Source organism: Drosophila mauritiana, chromosome X (genome assembly GCF_004382145.1).
Source record: "Drosophila mauritiana strain mau12 chromosome X, ASM438214v1, whole genome shotgun sequence".
Lineage (NCBI taxonomy): Eukaryota > Metazoa > Arthropoda > Insecta > Diptera > Drosophilidae > Drosophila > Drosophila mauritiana.
Genome location: NC_046672.1, coordinates 12,634,315 through 12,659,399, shown reverse-complemented (window position 1 = coordinate 12,659,399; position 25,085 = coordinate 12,634,315). Strand labels below are relative to the sequence as shown.

The window sequence follows — 25,085 nt, the reverse complement described above, 5'->3', positions numbered from 1 at the left end:
TGGAATAGTTATTTGTGAAAAGTGCTAATGGAAAGGAGAAAGTTTGCAATGAGTGGGTGCCAGAATGCGAGGATGTGTGGTGCACACACTGCTCCTCCCGAATTCTTCAATTGCAACCTGGCATATTTAGCTTTCATTGCCACACATTTTTGCGTTTTCCACCCAACCGCACAAATTAATTTTCAGCTGCGCTCGCATTCGAAACTTTTCCATAACTAATTTATTTAGTGAATTATTTAATTGTTGCCCGACGAAGCACTAAATTACAAAGTGCGTTTATGCAAACGTGGTTATTACCGGGAATAAGTTATGTTGAAATATTAAATAAAGAAACAAATGTTTCAAGCTATTAATTTTACAATAAAATATTTCTAATATTTACCTAAAATTACTGAGAGCAAAAGCACGCTTGACTCACCATTTAGCGAACCAGGCCAAATAGGCATTTGTGATCTTTAGCCAGAACCGCAACGTTTTCTTTGAAAACCAAGGACATGATACACCTGCGCCCACACTCCATATAATATATACATTATATATTGTATATATATATATATGTGAGTATATATAAACGTATACATGAACAGCTGCCCTCACCTTTTCACATCAGCATAGATCTACATAAGTAGAAGGCAAAGGCCCGCTTCAAGTTAATTACATGCATCAAAAACAAAACGAAAATGGGGCCTCGACTCTGTGGGAGAAACATGCAAATTTTCTTGACAACGCCGCACACACACTCGCACCAGTTCACACATACTCACGCCCACGAGTGGTAAGTGTGTGTGTGTGTGTGTATGTGAGGCGTCATGCTTACATTAATTTGTTGATAAATTGCGCAAAAATGGGAAAATAGGTTAAAAGCTCTCAACTGACGACAACCAAACCATAAGTTTCCCTTCTAAAAATTAAGCCACAAAAAAGAACCGACGAGAAAAATAATAAAGCGGAAGATTGAGAACGAAATCCGGGCAAAGTCGCATAAAAATATACTCTTTTTAAATGCGTACACAAAGAAATAAAAAATGTAACCCATTCAATGTAAACATTTTGAATACAAATGCTGTGCTAAAATATGGCCTATCATATTTTTGCAAGCAGCAATTCATTTTTTAATATTCTTTTTAATCAGTTTTTACGAGTCCTAGATTTGAGTGCGAACATTTACTTGGTTTTAACCGGGCTAAAATCTTTCATAGCCAACAAGACCGACGTTTGGGTTACGCTTATCTCTCTCTCTCTCTCTCTTTTTTTTTATTTTGCACTGTTGTTAGTATAGGGCTTTATTTTTGTTGTTGTTTTTTATAATGCACGAAATTAGCAAAATAATAAAAATGGCACAAAACAAGGTCGCGCATAAATAATGAGAAAACAGCGCAAGTTGTTCGCTTCGCTGGCTCTCCATGTGGAGCAAACTGCATGTGGGTTAAGAGGTGGGTCATGCCGCTTCCGGGGGGCCAGCGGTGGGTTAAGGGTATGTGAATTATGCACTCGCATGAATTAATGTCGATTGTGGATTAGGCACTGGCATTTTATCCTTATAGCCGATGCTTTTCTTTCATTCGCGAGCTGGCCAAAATGCTTGTATTGAAAATTCAAACAAAATATTAGAAGTTAAAAAAAAGGGGTTTGGCATTTGTACTAATCGGTAGTAATGTAAGCAATTAAAATCCTTTTAAACCCATTCTTCTGACTGCTTAAATCATTCATAATCTTCACCGTACGTGCCCTGAAAAGTATGCTACCGAAGTGTTTCTGTTGAAGGCAATTATTTCATTGAAAATGTGTTGATGGTGGAAAGTGGCCCTGTGCAAATGGGGAAATGGGAAATGGAAAATGGCAAGTGGAAAAGTGTGGAAAATGGGTGATGGCAAATGGCATTCGGTACTTAGGTACTTAGAGGCGATCCCTGCTGTTCCATGCAATCCCATTCCGTTCCCTAGCATATCTTAATGCTAATAATATTTTCATATTTTACGCTGAAAGCATTTTACAAAAAAAAAAAAAAATAGAAAAAATAGTAGCAAGCACAATAAGTAGCGAGATGGGTGCGAAAGAGCAAGGGCGATCGGAAGTCTTTGTTTAAAATGTCATTAGCTGTGAATGGCAGCCATGTTGGCATTTTAGCCATTTTGTAAATAACGTACGGAACGTCATGCAAATGCTAAAACCGCATTTGCATTTGCCGGCTGTCAACGTTCAGGCCACACCGAAAAAAGGGAAAACTTCTCATAAATGCACCCAACTACACCGAGAAACTAAATGGAAAACCCGCAAATGTGTGTAAATTAATGTGTTTTTGGGTAGAACTTAGGCATAAGTTAGCGTCTAACTTTCTATGTGTCACTTTCGAAATTTTATATTTAACTCATTATAAGCATACAAAATAATTGAGTGTTGCGCATTTTCTTTGAGTGTGAGCACTCGGACCTGTGGGCGTGGCATTGTTTATGTGATGAGTAGAAAAGTTTTCCGAGAAAATGTGGAAAACCAAATGCTAGAGATGTCTCCACCTCCATTTGAGATGCGGAAAATGTAAGACTATTTGGCGTCTCGCAGGTTGCAACTGATTTCTTATGCACAGCTGCATCAAGAAGTGCATTAAATTCGCATTGCATACCGCATGGCACACACACACACACACGCATAATGACATTGATTGTATAGGTGGAGGAGGACTTTCTCTCTTCTCTGTATAGAGGTGAGCTGCAGCTGTGTGGGTGGTTGTTGCTAAATTATTAAGCACCTTGGACGTATGCATGACAGAGATGGCCCCAGAAACACTCAAATTGAAAGCCATAAGCCCAACTCAATGAAGGCCAAATGAGCGGAGACACGGAGTAATGGAGCAAACAACTTCTCAGCCAGATTTTCTCGCAGGCGGAGAAAGTGGTCTTTTTAGGAACATTTCGATACTTTTAAAAGTGCATTTTTTAAGCAATTTTGATAGACATTTGAGGTTCAAATATTCGGCTTCCTTTCAATCCCACTTCGCTTTGCCAATGGCTACTTCTCCCTGTTTTTCCGCACACCCAAATCAATTAAGTTCCTTGATGAGTTTGCCCTCTGAGGACCATAATGATTAGACAGCCCCATTCACAGGCACAATTACATTTATGGAGTGCAGTTCAACGACTTCCGTTCGCTTTTTTCTTGTTTATCCTTGAACGTGAAATCGCAATCGTATACGTATCCATGTCCGCCTTCACTTTGTTCAAATAAGCAATCAATGTTCATTATTTATAAATGTTTGTTTACCTTAGCATTTTACGATATTTTCCCCTTGCTCGCCTCTCTTGCCCATTTCCTTTATTTTTATATTTATTTTTATTTCCCTTTCTTGCCTTTCCTTATGTTTCCTTGTTTTGTTTTCACACTATTAGCTGTGGCCTTTGTTTGCCTTGGGGCAATGGAATTTACTCGAAAGGATTGGCTCGAACCCTTTTGGGGGCTTAGCAACAGTTGTGCTCCTCCAACGGGATAAGTTCCTTCAAGTACTGGGTCTTACATAATTGAAGGGAGCTCCTAAGGTAACCAAATGCTATAAGCAAAAGATCTGCAAATATTATATTTGAAATGGCAAGAGAAAACAAGTGGTTACGTAGAGAGAAGTTTCAGGTCAATTGTTTCCACATTTTAACCAATCGAAAGAAAGTTGTTATTCATGCCAGTATCATAAAAAGGTTTCAACTAAATGGCTTATTAAATTTAAAAAATTAAGTTTGCTACAGCATTGTATAGTAATGGGTTTATCAATAGTTTTTCAAACTAATAGGCTGCATTTGCATTGTGTGTTTTTAAATATTTACGAGCAGTCTGCAAATGTGCCATGAAAAATATGCACGCTTGTCAACATAAGCCATAATTAAATCGAAAAGTTCTCTGCGTGCACACGTTTTAGGCAGTTTTAATTGTTAATTAAACTTTTATTTGATGTCGATACATTCCGATTGGTTTTTGTGTTATTTGAGATGCATTGGCATGCCGCTCAATTAGTGAGTACTACAATTAAACGACAAAATGCGACAGAAAGAGAGAGATAGAGAGAGAAAGAGAGATAGAGAGAGAGCTGCAAACAAATTGCATTTTGAATGCAGTCCATGGCCAAAAAATCCCGATACACACACTTACACACGTATATATATATATGTATGTGCATGTGCTAGCGTGTGGAAATTATGGTTTTGTAATTGGCATATCGCTGTCTCTATCGCCAAACAGCTGGCCGTCTCTTTCAGCCTTTTTGTGCCGGTGCGTGCGAGTGTGTAATTTAATTAATTTTATAATAGCCATGCCAGTTACACAACCGAAAGCAATAAACCAAAGTCAATAATATTTATTTATTCCATTGCGAATTTTGTTTAGCTGCGTTTTAATGAGTTTTCCAGTTTATTCCAGGGAGTTGCATTGCCATTCCAATAAATTAAACAATTTAGCGCCGATATTTGACTCTTGTTTGCCGATTACCGATTGGCATTGAGCTCTATTCACGGTGAAATCAAATCTAGTTTGGGTTTAGCGGAAAACATTTTGTAAAATACAAATAAGCAGAAATTGATAAATGCAAATATTTGCCAATTTATTTCCGATTAAAATAAAATATTAAGTAAAGATTATTAAGTAGTGCTTCAGTTTGCATAGAACACTTGAAATTATTTTTAAATTGGTCCGTTTCAAATTACTGTATAACTATTAAATATCTTTACATTTTCCCTTAGTTGTCCATCCTGCAATTGACCCACAACTGCTTTGCTTTCACATTTTGACCCAGAGAAGTTGCTTTGTTGTTCGATTCATTAGCAAAGTTAAAGTTAATTGCTGTCGAGCAAAGTTAATCGAAGTTTCCTCCTAAGTTGATTGATTAGTGGTCGTCGGTCGAAAGCTAAACTAATTTTGAAACAATAAAAAAAGTTGGACGGCAAGCACAAGTGATAATTATTGGCCAGCTGTCTGTTCTATTTATTTTTATTATGTTTCACTACTCCCGCGTCCAGTTTGCGATTGCTGATGCAGCCGAAATTCTCTTCTTTACTCTTCTTTTTTTTTTTTAACCTTTTTTGCAACATTAACTAACCCGGCGATGTTCGTTTAAGCCGGAATGCAAATTGACTTGTTTCCGTCCTTTTCTCCGCCTCTCGTGGCGTCTCTTTCTTGCCATTTGCCGTCTCTGTCTATTACTTCCTTGCGCCATCTATTATGTAGATGGCATAAAACAAAGAATGAGCCATCTCCTTCGTCTGGTTTCGTGGTTTTTTTATTTTCCCTTTTTCACCCGCACACTACGTACCTCTCCTCTTGTTTCCCTTCCCTCTATCCACCCTTTCTACGCACTCTTCGTGCTTTTCCTTTTAGACCGATTCCGTTTTAACTGTTTCTCCTCTTTTTCCGCGCCAGCATTTGGCTTAAGTTTTGCAATTTTGAGCTAATGCCTGCGACTACGAAGCCGCTTTTCCCACATTTCTCCACCCTTGCCCTCGATTTCTGCTTCAGTTTTTATCGTTTAGTTGGTGCTTCTTTAAGCACTGAGAGAAATTTTATAAAGTATCCGATATATATATACTATACTATATGTATTGATATAGAACAGATTGCATATTTCTCGAATATATTTTATATACAAGTTCTTATGGTTCATATTATTGTGATCTTACCTAGCATTCCGTTTTACAACCAAAACCATATATGCAGCTTATGTATAAGAGGACTATTTTAGTTTTCAGTGCACTCCAGTACACCTCTGTTTGATTTTTGCAGAGAATACAGGGAAGAGTGCTAGATTTATGCATTGCCATGGTGCTTCGTTGGCTTCCCAGATACTGCTCCTTTTGTTTCCTCTCAATGCAATTTAAATCCACGCACCCGGCCACGAATGGAATGGAATTGAAACGGAACTGAATGGACGGACGGATTGGCCTATATTGAGATTTATTGTCTCATCGCTCTAATTACAATAAGGCAGTGCCTACCACTGTGCGTCGCAATGTCGCCATTCTTATTCCATTCTCAATTTCGAAGCCCACACTCCTGAGCCCCGTGGCGAACGCCAAGGAATTCCATTTAAATTACTTTTTAATGTCCTGCTCACACATACACACACACACATAGAGACAAACAAAACCTACGCACACAGACGTGCTAGCAAATCCTGTAGGAAGGCTGAAAAATGGTTTGAAAATGCATTTAATTGAGGTCGTCCTTTTTTTGAAACTGCTGCAAAGGAATACCTGAATGTTGAATGGCCGAAGGGCAGAATTGTTTATTCAGAGATTTCGTTTGACTCCTGCTTGTTGCCTAACGATAAGTATATCTGTTCGATTTCCCCATACTGGTTCAATCAATAGTGATTACCTTGGCTAAAAATAATAGTTTATGCCCGAAAGTCATCTAAAATCAGCAGAAGACCAATAGCCAATAGTGGTTTAACTTTGAGAGATACATTTGGCATACCGTTTTGATTAAATAACTAACCAAGCTGGGGATAATTATATTTTTCTTTAATGAATGCGCACAATTAGTTTAAGTCATTTTGGTAGTTAAGCCCCTGCATTATGATAATGACAAATACATTCGATATATGTATTTAGGCCAGTGCTCTTGGCATTGCTTTCGATCGAGTTACCATAGGGTTAGGGTTCATTTATGTCAGTGCTCTTGGCATCGTTTTTGATCCAGTCGACATAGGGATAGCAATCATGCCAGTCACACACACACACTGGCTAGCCAATATCTAAGACCGAAATTAAGCAGACATATTTTCTATTCGGAAGTACCAAAAAAAAAAAAACAAAAAACATGTCATCTAGATTCAAGTCGAGAATTCCGGAACGCGTTAGAAACTCGCTAACGGTACTGGATGGTCCAAACTCGCGGATTTCCCGCATCCGTGATGCCGCGCTACCAAATCGCAGTTCGCTGAGCCGCTCCCATATGCCGCTGCCGATCAGCAACACGCTGAGCGCTCTGGTGAAGCCAGTGTCGCCGAAAGCTGTATTCAAGAAAACGCTAACGGAAGAGGAAGCGGTGATCCGCTCACTGGTGCGACGCTCAAAACCGCTGGCAGTACGTGGCAATCGTACATCCTTTCGTCGCATTCAGTTGGCTCACGCTGCTCCGATTGGCGATTCCTCCGTGCTATTGAAAGCCACCGATAGCTTTTGCAGCGCCGATTTCCGGCTGCAAAAACCAATAAAGGAGGCAATTCCGGCTGACCCAGAGAAGGATCCTGCCGCTAGCAGGACAGCAAAGAGCCTGCTGGATCTGGTGACCGGACGAAGGCAACCGGGTATGGAACAAATGCGTTTCCTTTGCAGCGATCATCGGCTGATCAATGTGCCCAGTCCCCTGATGTATCGCCATTCGCGGATAATGAGCTATTTGGAAATGGAGGTGCAGCCCATTCCGTTGCGGTCCATTCGCTCGGTGACGCTGCTACGCGTGATCATGTGGATGCACAAGAAGACTCTATGCGCAAACGGAACTGAGAATGTCGCCGAGGCGTCACCTACAGTTGAGATGTGCATTGGCAACATCCGCAAAGGAAACGGAAACGCGAGTAGCGAGACCAGCTGTCAAATCAGTGAGATTACTCAAGGTAATGCTCAACGTACGGTAAATTTAACAAGTCAGATTCTCGGCGAAAAAATCGAAAATGATTGCTCAGAAATATGCAAGAATATAGAATTATATAATGATAATACACCGATTAGAAGTGAAGATACCGAGAATAGTTGTGAAAACAATAGTGAAGATGAAGGCGACTCCGAGGAATGTTTTGAAAAAAACATGCAAAATCAAGAAAATGTTATGGAAGATATGAAACGTAATGTTAACAAACAAAACGAAAATCAAAAAAACGATAGCTGCACAATTATAAATGAAACTAATGGACAGCTAGTCGTATATAATCCAAACATTCAATTCATTTCAAATAACGAAAGCACAAACAAAAGTAGTACAGATTGCGCGAAAGATACAATTAATGAATTCACAAAAGTAAATGGTAACCGTCAAGTTGGTTTTGTAATTGCAAAAAGAATTACCGACATTGACAAAGACAATATCACAGAGATAAAAACTGGCGAAGATGAACTCATTATCGAACGTGAAATCTGTTGCTCAAGAAGTGCGGATAATATCGTAATTCATGCCAATGTGATGCAAAATTTTTGTAAACGATGTGGGATTATAAGGTGCGCAGGTGACAATGCCAACGATGATCAATGCGTTGCTGACTTGAATGAAATGAAGCGTTCCTCATATCTTCTCTGCTCCTGGGAGGAGCGATTGTTGGGCAACGAACTGTACCAGCTGGTGGAGATTATCCTGGCGTCTCATTACTTGGGCATCGAGTCGCTGACAATGAACGCCATTCATCATTTCTGCGAGCTAATGGCTCAAAGGACTCGCTCGGAAAGCTGCCTGATGCTGAGGATCAAGACACGATTGGCGGGTGATAACCACTGTCCGTTGATCAGGGAGTCACTGTCGCTGGGATGTCACCGAAATAATCAAGCAGATGGCTCCGAAATTGAGGAGCAGCAATTCGAACCCAATAGCCGCATAGCCAGGATCTTCAGGAAGCACCGACCGAACGGACGGCCAGCTATTGGAGGTGGAATGGGTGATGGACTTTATGCAAAAAAGCCTTGCAGTCGCAACCATTAGGACGGTTTCCAATCAAGAACATGAACTCATAACTTTTGGATTGTATACGCAATATACTTTTGTACTTTTATTGTTTTTATTTTATCATTTCTTAATTTTGTGTGTGGTTTTAATGGTTGGTGCTTATGGTTTTAGCTTATTCACCCATGCTCGTCCCATTTATTTTCTACCATCATTTTGATGATTTATTTAATTGCGAAATAACTGCGAGGCCTTGGGTTGCAAAATGCTTAGAAGACACACGTCAGAGTCGATTAATCCGCTGGCAGGCGGCAAACTCACGAACTTTTTGCTCGATCAAAGCCGAAATAACGAAAACATTCTGATTAAATATTGCACTGAAAATTATGCACTTAGCTTATTGCTAGCATTTAGATGTTGATTTGCATAAAAACATGCAATATATATTTTTGTAATATTTTAAAATAGCAGCAGAAAATATCTGTAGGAGTCAGTTATCATTTTTTTTCTATGCTTAATTTTTTTTTGTAAATCAAGTTAGAAAAACTTCAGCTCTAATGTATTAAGTCTTAGGAGAAACTATCATAAATACACACAAAATATTGCTTCAATTTGCGATTTGTTCTCAGTGCACCTGTGGCATAATTAGCTCGCCAAGAAATGGTTGGGCGCCGAATCGAGTGGGTGGTGAATGATGTGGACTATCTCTACAGGCGATGTGCGGCAATTAAGCGATAAAATATGCAACAAGCCAATTATGCGCACATTAAATGGCCACGACCAGCGCTTTTCCACCGTTTTCCCTCACATCAATGGGTCGAAGTTCAGGTAGCGCCGCATTTGTTTCTACCAACAACACGTTCTCCTCACCCAAATTTCACCACAATTTCTACAGTTTTTCCGGTGGCTACCTCTCCTTGTGGCCAAAAAGTTTATGGTACAACTTGTTTGGCTTGCTGAAAAGGTCATGCCGCATTAATTTTAGATGGCATTGCCGCGAGTTTTCAAGTTTTTAGCGACTTTGCACATAAGCCGTTAAGCAGAAGATGCCATGAGGACATACAAAAAAAAAAAACCACAAAACAGGACACTGGCCAATGTGCCTGGCACCTCGAAGGAGATCCTTGCGCGTCTAACGTTTTTCGGAAAAGTGGGCGGGGAAAACCAAGTTTTCTCTCACTGCCAATCGTACTGAGTACGCGTATGGCCTTCTGCTGTTTATGCCAACTTATCTGCAGTTTTCTTTGAAATTGCATTTTTACCTTGCGGGTTAATTTATAATGGCAAACTTTACCCTTTTGGTTGGATAACTTCCAGTTTTGTTTTCAAATTCGGAATGCAATTGAAGTATAGTTTTATTCGGCTTTTTGAGCGATTTTACATGTCTGTTGTGTACTGTTATGAATCTTTTGGCATATTTCTAGAGTCAAGGAAAAAAAAGCAATATATTTCATAATCAAGGAAGCAAAACATTATGCCCAAGATCTTTTCTTCAAAAACTAAATATAAATAGTGACCATCTTTGATGTATAATAATTGTGTACATATATGTGAGTAGTTTACATATAAGCAATGTGTGCCTAGTTTTTTTCACTGCTAATTGGTAATGGAAAATTCCCTTACCAAAAATAACTTCTTTATATAGATAAACGTTCGCTGATGAAGCCCCAGTAAAATCCGACTTGTGTGAAGTTCCAGGACCCGATCCGACTGTTTTAATACGTAACTAAAATTATGGAGAACAATATAAAATACGTCGGGCAATGCGACACAGGGAAATTTAATAGACCTAACGACGCCATCATAATGAAGCTATGGCAAACACACGCCTGTACACACACACACGCACACATATGTATGTATCTGTGTGTGTGTGAGCGGCCATTTTTATTTCTGTAACACGCATACGCCCCGTGGTCTGAAATGTTGTTTTTTGTTTTTTTAGTGGCGTCGTCTCCTTTTGTTATTGTTGCCAAATCGCGTGAGCACCTTAAATGCCTGAATTTATTCGTGACCCGCAGCAAAAGTAAAGAATGAACTTCGATTACTTTTCGTGGCAACAGGTTGATTCGAACCGCCAACAGTCCGTTCGTTTTCATTTCTATATCATTTGCTTCGTTTTTGGCCATTGCCGTTGCTAATGAAAATCCACACGAAACTTGTAGACAAGTTTTTATATACTCATTACGCTCGTAAAATGTGAGGCATATGCCTTACTGTGAAAAACTTCAAGACTTTTACATCAACTTGGGGTCATTTGATTTAAATAAAAATTGTAAAAAAAACGCACTTCAGAAAGTGAAAAAGCGTTATAAATCATTTGATTGCAAAGCTATAGATGCCTTTTATTAAAGCGTTCATACTAATGATTTCGATTTCAATTTCGCTTACTCCTGCACTTTTCCTAGTCCTTGTATTACTTCATCGCTTTGTGCCATTTTCTGCAATTTAACAGTTAGCGGTAATGTATAGCAAGTCGGTGCTATAACTACCCCCGATAACCCCCGGCTTATTCCCGCCACCAAATGCCCTTAAGCCGCAACTTTGATAAAGGAGAAACTTTTGTCTACCGCAAGCAAAATGAAAATCGTCCATTGAACTGTGGGCTTGGCCCAAGTCACCACCATCCAACAACCCATCCACCCACTCTGTCATTTAATCCATTTCAAAGTTTTCTGCTCGGTTCCGCGCTCGCCACATTCAACAATGTTCCGTCTGTCAGCGCAGCGAGTTCGCTTGATTCATCAGAAGACATGGCCTCGCCTCGGAAATCGTGTTGGCTCCTCTGGGAGAACGGCTGTGGAAGTAGTGGGGTGGAAAATGGGGTGGAGGGGGTCGTTGCCGCATATCAAACACCAAATCTAGTGGATTCCCATTAGGAATCGGCGGATTATCCATTTTAATTGATTAAACACAATTAAAAAATTTTAAACTGTGACCGCAACGAGTCCAAATCCCTCGACAATTTTCATTTCATTGCGTAGATTGAAGACTAAATTCTTTGCTAATCTTTTTACTAATCGCAAATGCGTGTAGGCAATGTTGTGCATTATTTATACTTAATGTTTCATTTGATTTAAAAATGTGCAAAAGTAAGCGTGTAAAATAGATTTATTTCATTTACTCACAAATAAAATGAGCCACTGGAACTGGCCTTACTAATCTGATACGGACTGTATTGTGCTGTCTGTGTGATTAACGTACAGCAGAGCTCATTCCAAATGATTTATTGAGTGCTGTCTCCTCGCCCGCCGTTTTTCAACCCCCCAATGATCATTTCCATTCAGTGGCGCACATTGAGTATACGCCCCGTGCGACCGCAGCACAGCAACAATTGCATATTGTACTTAATATGATGAATATATGTATGCATGTGGATGTTGGGCGAAAATGGTGTACATAATGAGGGCGGTCGAGTTGAGTTGAGTGGCGGGGCATAAAGTCGTAGTCATTGTTGAGCCTGGCCAAGTGGCACAAATGGAAGCAGTCACTCAGTCAAGGAGAAGTACGGCAATAATGAAAATAAAACAACAAACAATGAGGAGCAATAACACAACAAAAAATAAAACAAAAAACGAGAATGAGAATGAGAGAAAAAAACAAGAGAAGCCAATCAAACAGTCAGCGGTTGTCAATTAAACTTAATTATGTTGTACAGACGAACACACAGGCTTTGCAAGATGTCGTGGCGACTTGCCACGACAGCAGCTTGCCACCACCCGGAGCTTGCCACGCCCCACGAATTTCCACGCCTCCCACTTTTTGCCCGTCAAAAATGGTGTGTAAATTGAAAGCTTTAACGAAACTAATTGAGCACAGCAAGGAAAATGAATGGAAAAACATACAAACTGATTTGATTGCGTGGACGCGGATTTAGCTGAAAGCACTAGATGATTTCGTTAGTCGTACAGACGCTCAAAAATGTTTTATAACTAAAAATAATAGCTATCTGCAATTATTAAAAACTATCTTTTCTACAAGTAGGCATACTAATAGTTACAAAACTAGCATTGAAAAGACCAAAATTAGTTACAATCGTGCACAAATTAGCGCAAAAGTACTATTGAAAAAGCGATTCTAAATTGGTGGTCCTTTTGTATTAATTTTTCATCCAATTTACTTCCCATTCTGCAGCTTAATCATTTCTAACCCTTTTGGTTCTTCCTAGCTTTTCCAAACCATTCAATAGTTACCTCCGCCAACAATAATCGCCTGCCTGTACCATGTCCTTTTTTTTACACCCCCCCCTTTTTTTTATACACTTTATCGTCTGTGGAAAACCTGCAAAAGGACGACTCGCATTAATTAGGTGTGGGTGGAGTGCAAATAGTAGGACTAAAGTGCCGAGGAATGAAATGCAGGGAAGCGAATAAATAATAAATGAAACACACAAATCCAGACGCATAGCCTCATATGCATTTTACATGCGATTGGCCACTAAATAAATAAATAAATTGATTTTATTTTCCCCTATTTAATTGTTACACACGTACGTGGAATATGTTGCCAATATGTTTTTGATTTATTTATTTGAATGCCTTCTTTCAGGCAGAATAATTGCCGTAATTATATTTTACATTTGCGTATTGTTATTGCGATTTGAACGATAGAAACTTAATAAGCGTTCGTAATGCAAAATAGTATTCAACATATTTTATGTACATAGTGCTGTAGCTATTTTAAAATAATCTTTTTAAACTTGTTTTTAATAATTATTTTCCTCCGCATTCAAAGTAATTTACAATTTGTATGTAATTTCCATTAAATTTCATAAGTCTAATCGAGTTTTTCCCCTCATTTTGTTCTCTATATTTTTCACAGGTAAGCACAACGATTCGAGAGGAGAAGACAAATAACAGCACAAGTATGAATCGTTAGGGCTCCGGGGCTGGATGAAGTGTCAACCTAGTTAAACATCCGACGCTTATCCTTCAGAGGAAAAGCACAACCTCCGCCCAAAACCCCAAACCACGCAACAGATTTCCCGTGGAAGGCCACTTTGTGCTGCCCGCAGGCAGCTTCCTCCGAATTAGCTGCCAAGCAAAAATTGACGTTTATTGTTTTTAGAATTTTTATGAGCTCCACTCGAGCGGGCAAACAAAAAAAAGCACAGAAATAAGGACGGAAAAATCGTACGACGTAGGGCGGTCTGTGGAAAAGCCAGAGATCAATAGCCAAAACGCTTGGCACGTTCGTCGTCGCCAAGTGGGCACGAAAAGCGTTTCACCAAATCACGCATACGACTGGTTGGCAGTACAGTGCGTTCCATGTGTATTGTTGGAAAGTGTGTCAATTTAATTGCGAGCGAAACGAGACTGGGTAATTATGATTTGTGGATAACATCGAGAGCGACTTGTTCGACAATCAAATCCGACAATTATCTAAAGTGTTTACACCACTTAATGTGATGATATTGTACGATATTCACTTGCTTGTTGTTCATTCCATTTTAGGTATTCTCTAACATTTTTCGTCTGCTATTTATATAAAAGTTTTTAATGATTTTCTTTGTTTTTCAAACAAGCTAATCAGACTATTTTAAGAAAGATTAATATATTAATCATTTGAATATGCACTTCGATGCGGACTGTATGTCCTAGAATCCCTTTCCAGCTGAAGGTTTTTAGCCCAAGCTTTCACAGCGAAGTATCACGCATACGCAGTGTGTGTTGCGTCGAGTGAAAATCGTTGCCTACTTTTTGGGGCCAGTCGAATGCACGTCTTGGCCTTCGCTGGTCTAAGCTGCTTTATGCGGCGGCAGCAGCTTTGATTTAGTTCACTCAGACGCGCACATACACATATGCACACAGAGTTAGAAGACACGTGGATTTGTGACCTGAAATTATATTTCATTTTTATTTGCGACTCCCACTGAGGCAAAGGCATAGGAAAAAAGAAATGAAGGAAACCCTTTGCCTCTGCTGTTTTTTATGATTGTCTTGAGGATTTTCGTTTTACATTTGTATGAATTTTTAATATGCCAAGGAATAAAACAACAATGCGGGCCAAGAAGCCAGGAAAGCATAAATATCAAACAGCCAAAAGCGAAAAGAAATCGGAATCGGAATCAGCATCAGCATCAGAATCAGAAACCGTCAAAGGCGAAGCAGCAAATATAAAGATAAAAAGGAATATCAAGCCAAATAAACCTTAAGGACATTGTAATATTAATTCAAACGGACATACACAAAAGTCAGGCCAAAATAAAAAAAAGAAAAGGGAAGCACACATTCAGCAACTTGAAACGGTCTTAAGGCTTTCGTCCTTTTTATTTCTTTTGTGGCTTATAAATGCTACTCCCACACAAACATACACGCACACGCTCATGAAATTGGAATTGTATAGAGGTAAAAATCTGCCAGAAATTTCACAAAGTAATACGCCGACCAAAGATTATCAATGGGGAGAACTCTGTGCATTTGAAAATGAATCCAAAAATCCCTGTAAATTTACAAAAAAAATTCACTTGCTGTCAAATGAAATGCTCCGTTTGGTTTCCTTGACAAAAGGTTTCACATTCGCCATGAGCAAACAGAGATTTTAAATGCCTCGTTTATTCCCGAGAAAACCGAGGACAGAATTTAATAAGAGAGAACACAGAAAATTCCTTTATTATTAGCCAAGCTAAATGTGTATTTAAACGCTCGTGTTGTACTCGTACATCATATAAATATATATATATTCTCCACTTGATTTCATTTATATGTATTCAGCTCGCGAATGTTCAGCAAGTAAGCGAATTTTAATTGCCTCTATAAAAAAAAGGGCAAATGGCGGGCAAGAATGTTTTGTGGCATTCGAAAAAAAGCATGGAAACTGGCTCAATTGTTATTCGCCTCTCTTGGTTTTTTAAGCTGCCAAGAATCCTGCAAAACTTTCGAGCACAATAGCTGAAGCTTTTCAACTCTAAACAATATTGCCCCATTATATATTTTATGCTGCCAACCAAGAATAGTTTCCATTTCAGCGATTATCGTTAGACTAATTGCAGGTTAAACAGGAAATTTAATCATCAGCAATTGGTAGATAGCATACATTTAGCAATTTATTGTCCACATTAAAAAGAGCTAAAAAATGCTTTGTTGCGTTGCGTTTAAAATGAACAAAAATTTTCAGTATGATTTCGGATTATCTCTGAGCACTAGACGAGTTGCCTTCGGGGCAACTGATATGGGAGTTGGGTATTCAGGAGTCTGCTCGTATCCTTGCATAATATACACATGCTCGCAAGGAGGACATTGTTGCCAAAGTATGCAATAAGAATAACCATTTCCCCAGACGCTTAAACTGACCTTACTCAAGTGCCAAACTCACACACACACACACATCGTGAGGGTGGAAAAAGTCCTTGGACTCCACTGCCAACAACTTATGTTTGCCACCCTTTCGTCAAGGTTTTCCTTGTGCTTTCCCAGTTTTTCCATCTATAAAGTTTTCAAGCAAGATGGACTGGGAGCCATAATATTATTTACATATCCTTGGTATCCCCCGATTAACATATGATTAAAGTGTGCGTGTCTAGCAATAAAAAAAAGCATTTCACGGTGGCAGTCAAATTGAAGTTGCGCTTACTATTAATTATATTTAATATAATTGCACTTTTTATTAGTCTATTCAATGTTATTGTTTCATGACCACCTTAATCAACTCTCATTTCCCATTAACATAAATTATGCTGCGCTACCACGCACATTTTTTTTAATATTTCAATGTTATCTGTTAATCATTAGTCCACCTGTTAAAAAGTGTCATATATATTTTATATTTATTTATATTCTCCTATTAGCATAATTGAAAAATCAAATTTAAAATCACATTGCAATGCAATTATTAAAATGTGCAATGCAATGAGCTGAGAATTGGTAATGCCATGCAAATAAGGGAAATTTTGTAAAAAAAATATTGCGTTTAGTGCATTTTTTGCGTTATTTGCAAATCATAATGTATAAAAATAAAATCAGTTGTTGAAATGAGTGGATTTTCACTCTAGTTTCGCTATTGCGTTAATTTCAACTGACAACCCGCTGTTGATGGTGACACATTTATGGCACACATCACGCACATTTGCGGCTCCTTTGGGTCAAAGTGGCTTGTCGTTTGCATCCAGCTGTGCTTTCCCCGTTTTCCCCCCGACAATTTTCCGTTCCCTTTTGCCTTTAAAGTTGCGGTTTTCCCACCGAAAGGAAATTGAAGGCGAATCGGTTGAAGTCTCCAGCTGCGTTGAGTTTTCGCCATCTATTGCCAGCAGACCTTAAAGTCAACCAGACATTTTTTTCAAGGACCTAAACGTGGGCGTGCACTTGGGAAAATAATGTATTCAAGTAGTAGAATTAAATAGAAATATATTAGAAAATATTAGAAAAATATTTCTTTATTTCTTATTGTTTCTTAAGGTTATTTTTGCGTCGGCTGAAAGTGGCCAGCATTTGTTCAACAGCAACTAGAAATGCTTTGTGGTCCAAATTTACTATAACTTTTAGTGGCTCGCTTTTATCGCTTCTCTTCTTTTTTTTGGGGGGAGGGGCTCTTGACGTCGCGCAGCGAATTGATTTTTCATGTAAGCACATTAAGAGTGTTTTCGCAATTTGCCTGTGGCTCAGTTAGTCAGTTCATCAATCAGTCAATCAAGCCAGCCAGCCAGTCAGTCAGTCAACCAGTTCCCATGTCTGTTATTACAGGACAACATAAAAACTTGTGTTGCTGGGTTGCATGGGTACATGGAAAATCGTTTTTCCACCGCACAAGTGTATGTGTGTGTGTGTGTGTGAGTCCCATCAAGTTAAATGGAGGATGGTAAAAGACGCAAAGTATTCATTTCATTTTACTTTCGGTTTCTTGTCGAACTGAAAAACTGTAAAACAATCAAAAGGACATAATTGAATTGCATAACTTTTAGCGACTGTATGCCTTTTTCGGTGGGCAAATCGGGGAGAGAAACGAGAAACGGAAGTGAAAAACATCCCTGCCTACCGCTGAAAACTTTTGTCATTTCCATATCCCCAAACATATCCGCGACTGTTGTCAAAGTTTGTCTCGAAACTACACGACAAGTGCCAGGGAAAACATTTAAAAATACTGCAGTTTTAAAGTTTTAATTGCTGGAAATGTTACGGATTTTCGTTCGTATTTATTTATGTTTATTTTGAACAAATAAGTAGGTCGCAAAATATCCATCTACTTTTATTCTTAACTTACTTGGCTGCAAACATTCCAATGAATTGAGTTTTCTGGTTTTTCATTGTTGGTCTTAAACAAAGGATATTCGTTAGTATTCAATAACTTAATTATTTGTTATACCATGCTAGCTTCATAAATCATTTAAAAATGCGTAGGAAAAACCCCTTAATCGAATAAACTAATTTGGAGCGCTCAATCCTTCGTGGGTATTTTAAAAACCACGTTTTATGTTTAATTAATTTATCCGCCTTTCCTTTCCTTTTTTTTGTTTTGTTTTGTTTTAACACAATCTAATAAATTTATACGCCACCACTAAAAACCACTTAATATGGTTAAGCCCCACGGGGCCATAGCTATTTTTACTCCTTTGTCGATCTTTTGTCAGCCATAATTGAATGAGCAGCGGCATCTAGCTATCAGCGAAAGGAATGGAATCTGGCTGCATATATACATAGATATATGCAATATTTATTGGCGGCAAACAAGGTAGAATGCAGCGTGTATGTTGACCCGAATCGATTGTATAGGATCTATTTTGAATTTCAAGTGTTGCACAATGCTGTTACGATTTCTGTTTCGCCTTCTCCGTGCAATTTTCACGCTCTTGCGCTTTTCAGTTTTTCGGTTTTCGTAACCTCTTCGTTCCTCGCTTATCATCTGCCCTTTTTTTCCGTACTTTTTATTTCAGTTTCTTTTTTGGTCTGGGTGTTTTATTTCATCGCCCTTTGCGACAATGTCGCTGCAGGATATTGTGCGTTAAAATCTGTCAACAGAAATTCAATTACATTTTGCACTCACTGCTGTTGTTATTGTTATTGTTGTTGCTGTTGTTGTTGTTGTGCGTGCCTCGTCTACGTCGCTTTCTTTGCAGCCGTCTCGCTCACTGGCCGGCTATTGCCATCTCTGTCGTTGTCATTGTCAGCTTACAACTGTTACAACATGGCGGCGGGTTGCCTTTTTATGGCTGCAACTGCTGTTCATCTCCTGCCTCGTTATGCGCCTCCTCATCCGCCTTCATTTGCCGCGTCTATCCCCCTCTTATCCCTATTTCTGCACCCTTTACACGGAGAGAAAATATAGGTTAATCTTAGAGTCCATTCATTGGACATGCGGAGAAATCTTAAATAAACTTTCTGAGATTGCCAAATAAGTTTTGGAAAACTCTTTGATTTTGATTTTTCCCGTGCATTTTGGCCACATTGCTTAGTGTTTTTAAGTGCTTTCTGTTTAAACATCGCCGCAGCCGTCGACAGCGGGATTGAGTCATGGACTCCTTCACTTTCTGTCTCTGATTCTCTGCCACTCTCCCATTCCCAGTCCTTGGAGGCGACAGGACAAGTACGACTACCACTACAACTACGACTACGAGTACAAGGACAAGTACAAGTGGCTGACACGAGCGGGCAATGAATCCGTCAAGTGCTTGGGCGGCATACAGACATTTAATCTCTCTATCGATTTACCACAGATCTCAGATAGCGAGCAACATTTTGTTTTCGCCAAGTGAGACATTGCAGTTCGCAGGATGTGCGATGATAATCCCACTGAGTCATTCATGCAACTGAAATATTTTATGATTTGTTATACCTTGTGAAATATTAATTATTATAATATTAAATTTTAGACTTTTATGACAACCAGTTTTGGGCGAAGCAACTTTTAATTCCAATCTTGAACTTTTCAAACACTCAAATTGGCACTGGTTTCATTGCCAACTTCTTTGCGCCAATTGTATGTACTTGTTGTGTTGCAAGATAAACGTTCCGGCGACTTAATACTGAATTTGGCTTAAATGCTGCCACACTTGCAACCCGACCTTTCTTGGCCATACTTTAAATGAATCCGCCATTTTCAGCTGACCCCGCCGCCAAGGAAGCGGGCCAAAAGGGCGAAGCTTAGCGGTTTACAGCCTTGGGCGCCAGCCATATAGCATAATGCTTTATACGCTTAGACATACAGCCAGTTAGTTCGCCTGCGATTATTTCCGCTAATAGCGAACAATGCATTTTTTAGCGGGGATTTGGTTTTGGATTACACAAGGAGAAGACAGGCAGGAAGTCGCCCTCCGACGATGACGACGCTGTTCCTGTTCCTGGTGGAGGTGGTGGCGGATCGATGGTCGATGGTGCGGTATATTGTGATTTCCGAGCTGCTATGCTCTATGGCATTAATCGATTTTACTGCATTTTGCCTAGCTGGATTGCCAACTAAGAGGATTTCGCCCGGACTTCCCTCAGAGCGCTCACAATTCGACGGTCAATTCAATCACTGCCAGGGAATTTGATTTTTAATAAGCTGAAGCGCAATACAGCTCTGCCTTTGGCCTTTGAAAAGGCGTTAAAGTTCATCAATGACAATGCCGATTGAAATTATGGAAAAGTTAGAGAATCACATAAACAAATCCTGGAAAAATTGATGTCATGGTATTGAAAATCAAACGAATATTTAAAATCTCCTAAATGTATTTGTAATCCAAGTTATTGAATTTGTGAGATGAGATTTTATTTAAGTAACATAATGAAATATGAAATTTATCTAAAGTCATGGGAAAACAAAAATATGCTTGACTGCAATTTTCTCGGAAGAAACTTTTATCCGTAGCATGATGACCTTAGATTATAATCGAGTCACAGGGAAGTTCAACTGCAAATTAATAATGAGCCAGTTAGCCCCCTTTTAGTTTGCTAAAGGCTTAGATTGATAGATTGAACAATGGCCAGAAAGGATGGTGAGAAGGTGAGGGCGGTGGGGTGGTGCTGGGAAAATTCAATGAAAAGTTAAATTAATAATTGAATTTCAGTTTGAGTTAGTCCCTTGGCAAAGTGCTTAAAGTTGGGCCATGGATTTGTGTTCACACTTTGACTTTTCCACACCGCTTTCACCTTTTGCTCGGTGAAAATGGGGGAAAGTTTTTAATCAGTTATGCAAATTTGTTCTTGTCTTCGTCACAGCTCTTGGCCAATTTAATTGGCTTTCCCCATTTTGTGAATTGTGCAAATATATACACAAGGTGGTGCGGTACGTCGTTCGCCAATTCAACATTTTTGCATTTTTCGCCTGCAAGTGGCTGGCATATTGATATTGATTTTTCATTGCCATTTCATTTTTTTCCCCCCACTTTCCGTTCGCTCGCTCTTATCAAATATAATATTTTATACATATTTATGGGTAGATTAAACAAATAGCGCCAACGAAATGCAACTGCATTCGGCCATAAAGCATTTTAATTGGAAATGTCGTTGAGCGGGCTTAAATTAAATGCAAGGACTTATTGATCTAGTGCAGGATGTCGTGCTCGTCCGGTGCATTATGTGCCAGCGGTACGATTATCCCAGTTATCCACCGCAATTGCCGGTTATCATCTGCAAGTGCCACAACTTGAGTTCCGATGTCCTGCCGCAGCTGCAGCTGTCACATCTTGCAGCTGTAGTTGTAAATAGTCCTGCGAAATGCGCTCTGACATGGATATGTGTACGTGTGTGCGTCCTGGAGTCCTGCACTCAGTCACTTGCACACTCACACAAAAGAGCACAGAGCGAAAATGGTTAAAAGGACGAAATTCTAGACTGATTTTCAAGCTCTCATTCAGAAGATGTCTAAACACTTTAAATGAATCAAACTAACGAGTAATATATTTTAAATAATATATATGCATTAAATCAATTACCAAATATATATTGTATTTTGTTATGAATGCGAAACCTGATAAATATGTTTCTGTATACCTTCAAGCGCATTTCGTTTCTAGTTATCCTTGTTCATCCTTTTTTTTCCAAAGGCTAACGTTTTTGGTGACATTTTTTCGGAGTGCCAGTGGACGCACACACACACCTACGCGGCAATTAATTTCGTTGCACAAACTGCAGGGGGGTGGGTGAAAAGGTCCTGTGGAAAGGACATATAGCAAGGACATTGTTTGGGACTTAGCTGGCAGCTTAACGTGGCTGAAAGCCCTGATTCGGTCAGCCAGGTAAACAGCTGCGATAACCCAAAGACATTTCATTAGACCATTAACTGTCAACTGCATGTGTCCTGTATGTCCTGCGTGCGTGTGTGTGAGTTTGTGTGCGTGCATGCGTATGTGTGTGGGCAGTGGGTCTCTGTGTTCTCTGTGGGCGACGAAACTTCCTCCGCCTGACAAATTGATACAAAAAATATGATTATTTATTGCCATATTCCCAGCCCACACATTTTGTCTGTCCATCCAGTTCATGGCCCGTTTCAATCTCTTTTGAATGAATCATTGCTTCTGCTCGCTTTTTTTCTCGTCTTTTGTTTGCGCGCGTCTGCCACACAAAAAATAACAAATTTGTTCTTTTTTACACCTGAACGATTTCAATGGAAATTCATTTTTGGTTTGCTTTTTTTTTGCGTGTGAGTCCGTGCTGCATAATCAAGAAGTGCTCTTCAAATTTCAAATTTATCAGAGAACCTGATTTTTTCCATTCATGTTTGATTCCAAGAAATATTCTGCAATTAACTTTATTAAGGCGAAACAAAAATCTTGTTATTTTACTGATTTCAAATATCAGCAATTTGTATGTTGTTATATACAGATATATACACATAAAATGAAAAAAGGACACTGGCAAACAAAATCTTGTACAAGTGTGCCTAAACTAAATCTTTTGAAATAAAATCTTTTGAAATACATCTATCTGATTTAATACCAAAAATAGGTACTGTTGCAAACTTGCAGACACCAGTAAATGTGTTTTGATAACCCCAGTGATTTCTAGCTTGGCCTCAGTCTGCCGAAATCCCGTTTAAACAAGAGGCGAGAGATTACTTACGCACCTGTAGAGACTCATAATTGGTTTTGAGTGATTACCAATGCAAGCCCGATATTAACAATACCATTGTCTTGGCGGACAATGCGCTCGATGGTGGACCAAGTACATATATGCGATCTGATCCGATCCCATAACAATGCCTTGCATTATGGTCAAAACAATAATTTAAATTACAAGCAAATTTCACTTACACACACGCACGTCTGTGTATATGCGGTGCATGTGTGCGCGTGGATGGCTGTAACTATGTTGTAACTGCTAACTGTCAAATTGGCTGACAGGGAAAATTGGGCGGAAAATGGGTGGCAAGGTGGGTGGGTGGTGGTGACTCTGCTTGGCTTGGCACTGGATGCCTGAAAAGCACACACACAACCAGGCACTCGCAGGCTGGCAAACAAATAGTTTGCGTTTTGTTGACTTGACTTGCTTTCTGGCCAAGACGTTGTGTGTCTGCGTCTGTGTCTGCTTTCCCTTCTGCATGTGTGTGTGTGTGTGTGTGTATTTTACTGTGTTTGTGACTTTTGATTAGGCCCACTGTTTGCTCGGCGCTTACAACGTCCGACCAACGTCCTTTGCAAATATGATTTTAACCCCATCCGCAGCCTCGGTTTTCCCACTCCATTTCCACTTGCCTTTTTCCCAATTTCTGGCTTTTGTTCGATTCAATATATTGCAGTTTGCGCAAAAAAAAAAATAAATAAAAATGTCATGCCATTTGAAATAAGATAACTCAGATGAGCAAATAAACAAATATATTTGAAATATATTTGTAACCCATATATTTAACCATATATGTAACCATATGTTAACCATATATGTAACCATATATTTATATGGTTTTATAAAAGCTGCGTAAAAGTTTAAGAATCGTTTACATGTAACTTAAAATCAACATTTGAATTTGTATTTCGCTCAGTGCACAATCGCCTGCATCTTAACTGTTTCACGACAATCGATGGGGTTTTCGACTCCGGATTGGGGTCTATTTCCGTATCCGGTTTGCGCTATATTTTGTTTTTTTTTTATCAGCTTGTCGCACTCTTATTCAGCTATGTGTGTGTGTGTGCGTGTGTGTGTGCAAGTGGGCTTGACAAATATTGTCTTTATTTTCTGGCTGCTCGATGCCATGCTGTTATTTTTATGTTTTTTGCCTCATTTTCGTTCTTTTTTGTTTTTTCTTTTTGTGTTTTGCAGTTTTTCTCGGCTCGTGGACATTTCATTTGACTCACAGTTATCATCATTTGTTTTGTCCGTTGACAGTGTGCGAGTGCGAGTGTGTGTGTGCGTGTCCTGATTATTGTTATTTGCACACGTGTGTGCCGGCATACAAACGCAAACTGCTTACCTGTCATCTCCGGCCATCTGTCTTGCCTGTCCCAGCGAAACACCCCCTCAATATCCTTTTTTTTTTTTTTTTTTTTTTTTTTTTTTTTTTTTTTTTTTTTCTTCACACCCCTCGGGAGCCATTTGATTAATACTGCTTTTATTTAATTGAAAGTATGCGAGAAGATTTACTTGAATTAGTTACATATGCATTCAATATTGAATGAGCAAATGTGTAGGGAGTTTCCGCTTAATGACATTTAACTTCCATCGAAGTTAAGGGGGATTTTAGCTTTAGAAACAACTTTTGTGAAATAATCGTTTATACAAATATTGAACTTTAGATACAATTCATTTTTTGAACATTTTTCCCACGGAAATTCTCATCAGTGCATACATTTTGATACATTTTACCACAGAAATCCTTAACAAAAGCACGTTCTATTTAAAATCCACAAAAAGTTAAAACTTTTGTCTGCGGTGCTGTAGTTGTTAATTAGGATTGTTTAGTTTCTGACTTGGAAATGGAAAAAAATGTAAGTAGTGTCCAATTCTCATAATTGTGAATCCCACTTGATGAAATTCTGGAAGGCATTAGCACTGCGAAAAAATAGTTGCAAGTTATCCTAAAATTGTAAACAGGCAAAAGAAATACACGGTTATAATGATATAATATAATAATAATAATATTATAATATTATACACTATAGATATTACATATATGACATGCATATTAATATTATTTTAAAATGTTGTCTATATTTCTTGCTGTGTACATATGCCACTCCCACATAAAAAACACCGCATTTCCATATTCGTGGCGGCTGTAGATTGAAATTTTCCAACGCGCTCTTGTTTGCTAACTTTATTTATAGATTGGCCCACAGAGGGCTTTACACATGCCATCAACTTGGCCAGCTTAATAGCAATGGCAATCGTCCTGGCATTAGTGCCTCAGTCAGTCAGTCAGTCAGTCAGTCAGTCAGTCAGTCAGTCAGTCAGTCAGTCGGTCATTCAGTTATTCAGCCCGCAAAAGCTGGACCAGAGTAATTTGCATATTACCGTCCATGGACTGACATCAGTCCTTCGCCCAAAAACAAACAAAACGCGTTGCCCATAGGTGAGGAATATTGTCACAGAAACTGATGGGGAAAAGAACTAATAAAA

At 39.0% G+C, this 25,085-nt stretch overlaps 2 protein-coding genes across 2 annotated transcripts in view; both read left to right on the top strand.

Moving 5' to 3' along the window:
* LOC117148314 (high affinity cGMP-specific 3',5'-cyclic phosphodiesterase 9A) overlaps window positions 1-25,085 on the top strand; it is a 110,036-nt gene that overhangs the window by 33,722 nt on the left and 51,229 nt on the right. The gene's annotated exons all lie outside the window — the stretch shown is intronic.
* LOC117148316 lies at window positions 6,691-8,727 on the top strand. Its single transcript, XM_033315646.1, has one exon. The coding sequence runs from the start codon at window positions 6,793-6,795 to the stop codon at window positions 8,662-8,664; it is 1,872 nt and encodes a 623-aa protein (XP_033171537.1). The 5' UTR covers window positions 6,691-6,792; the 3' UTR covers window positions 8,665-8,727.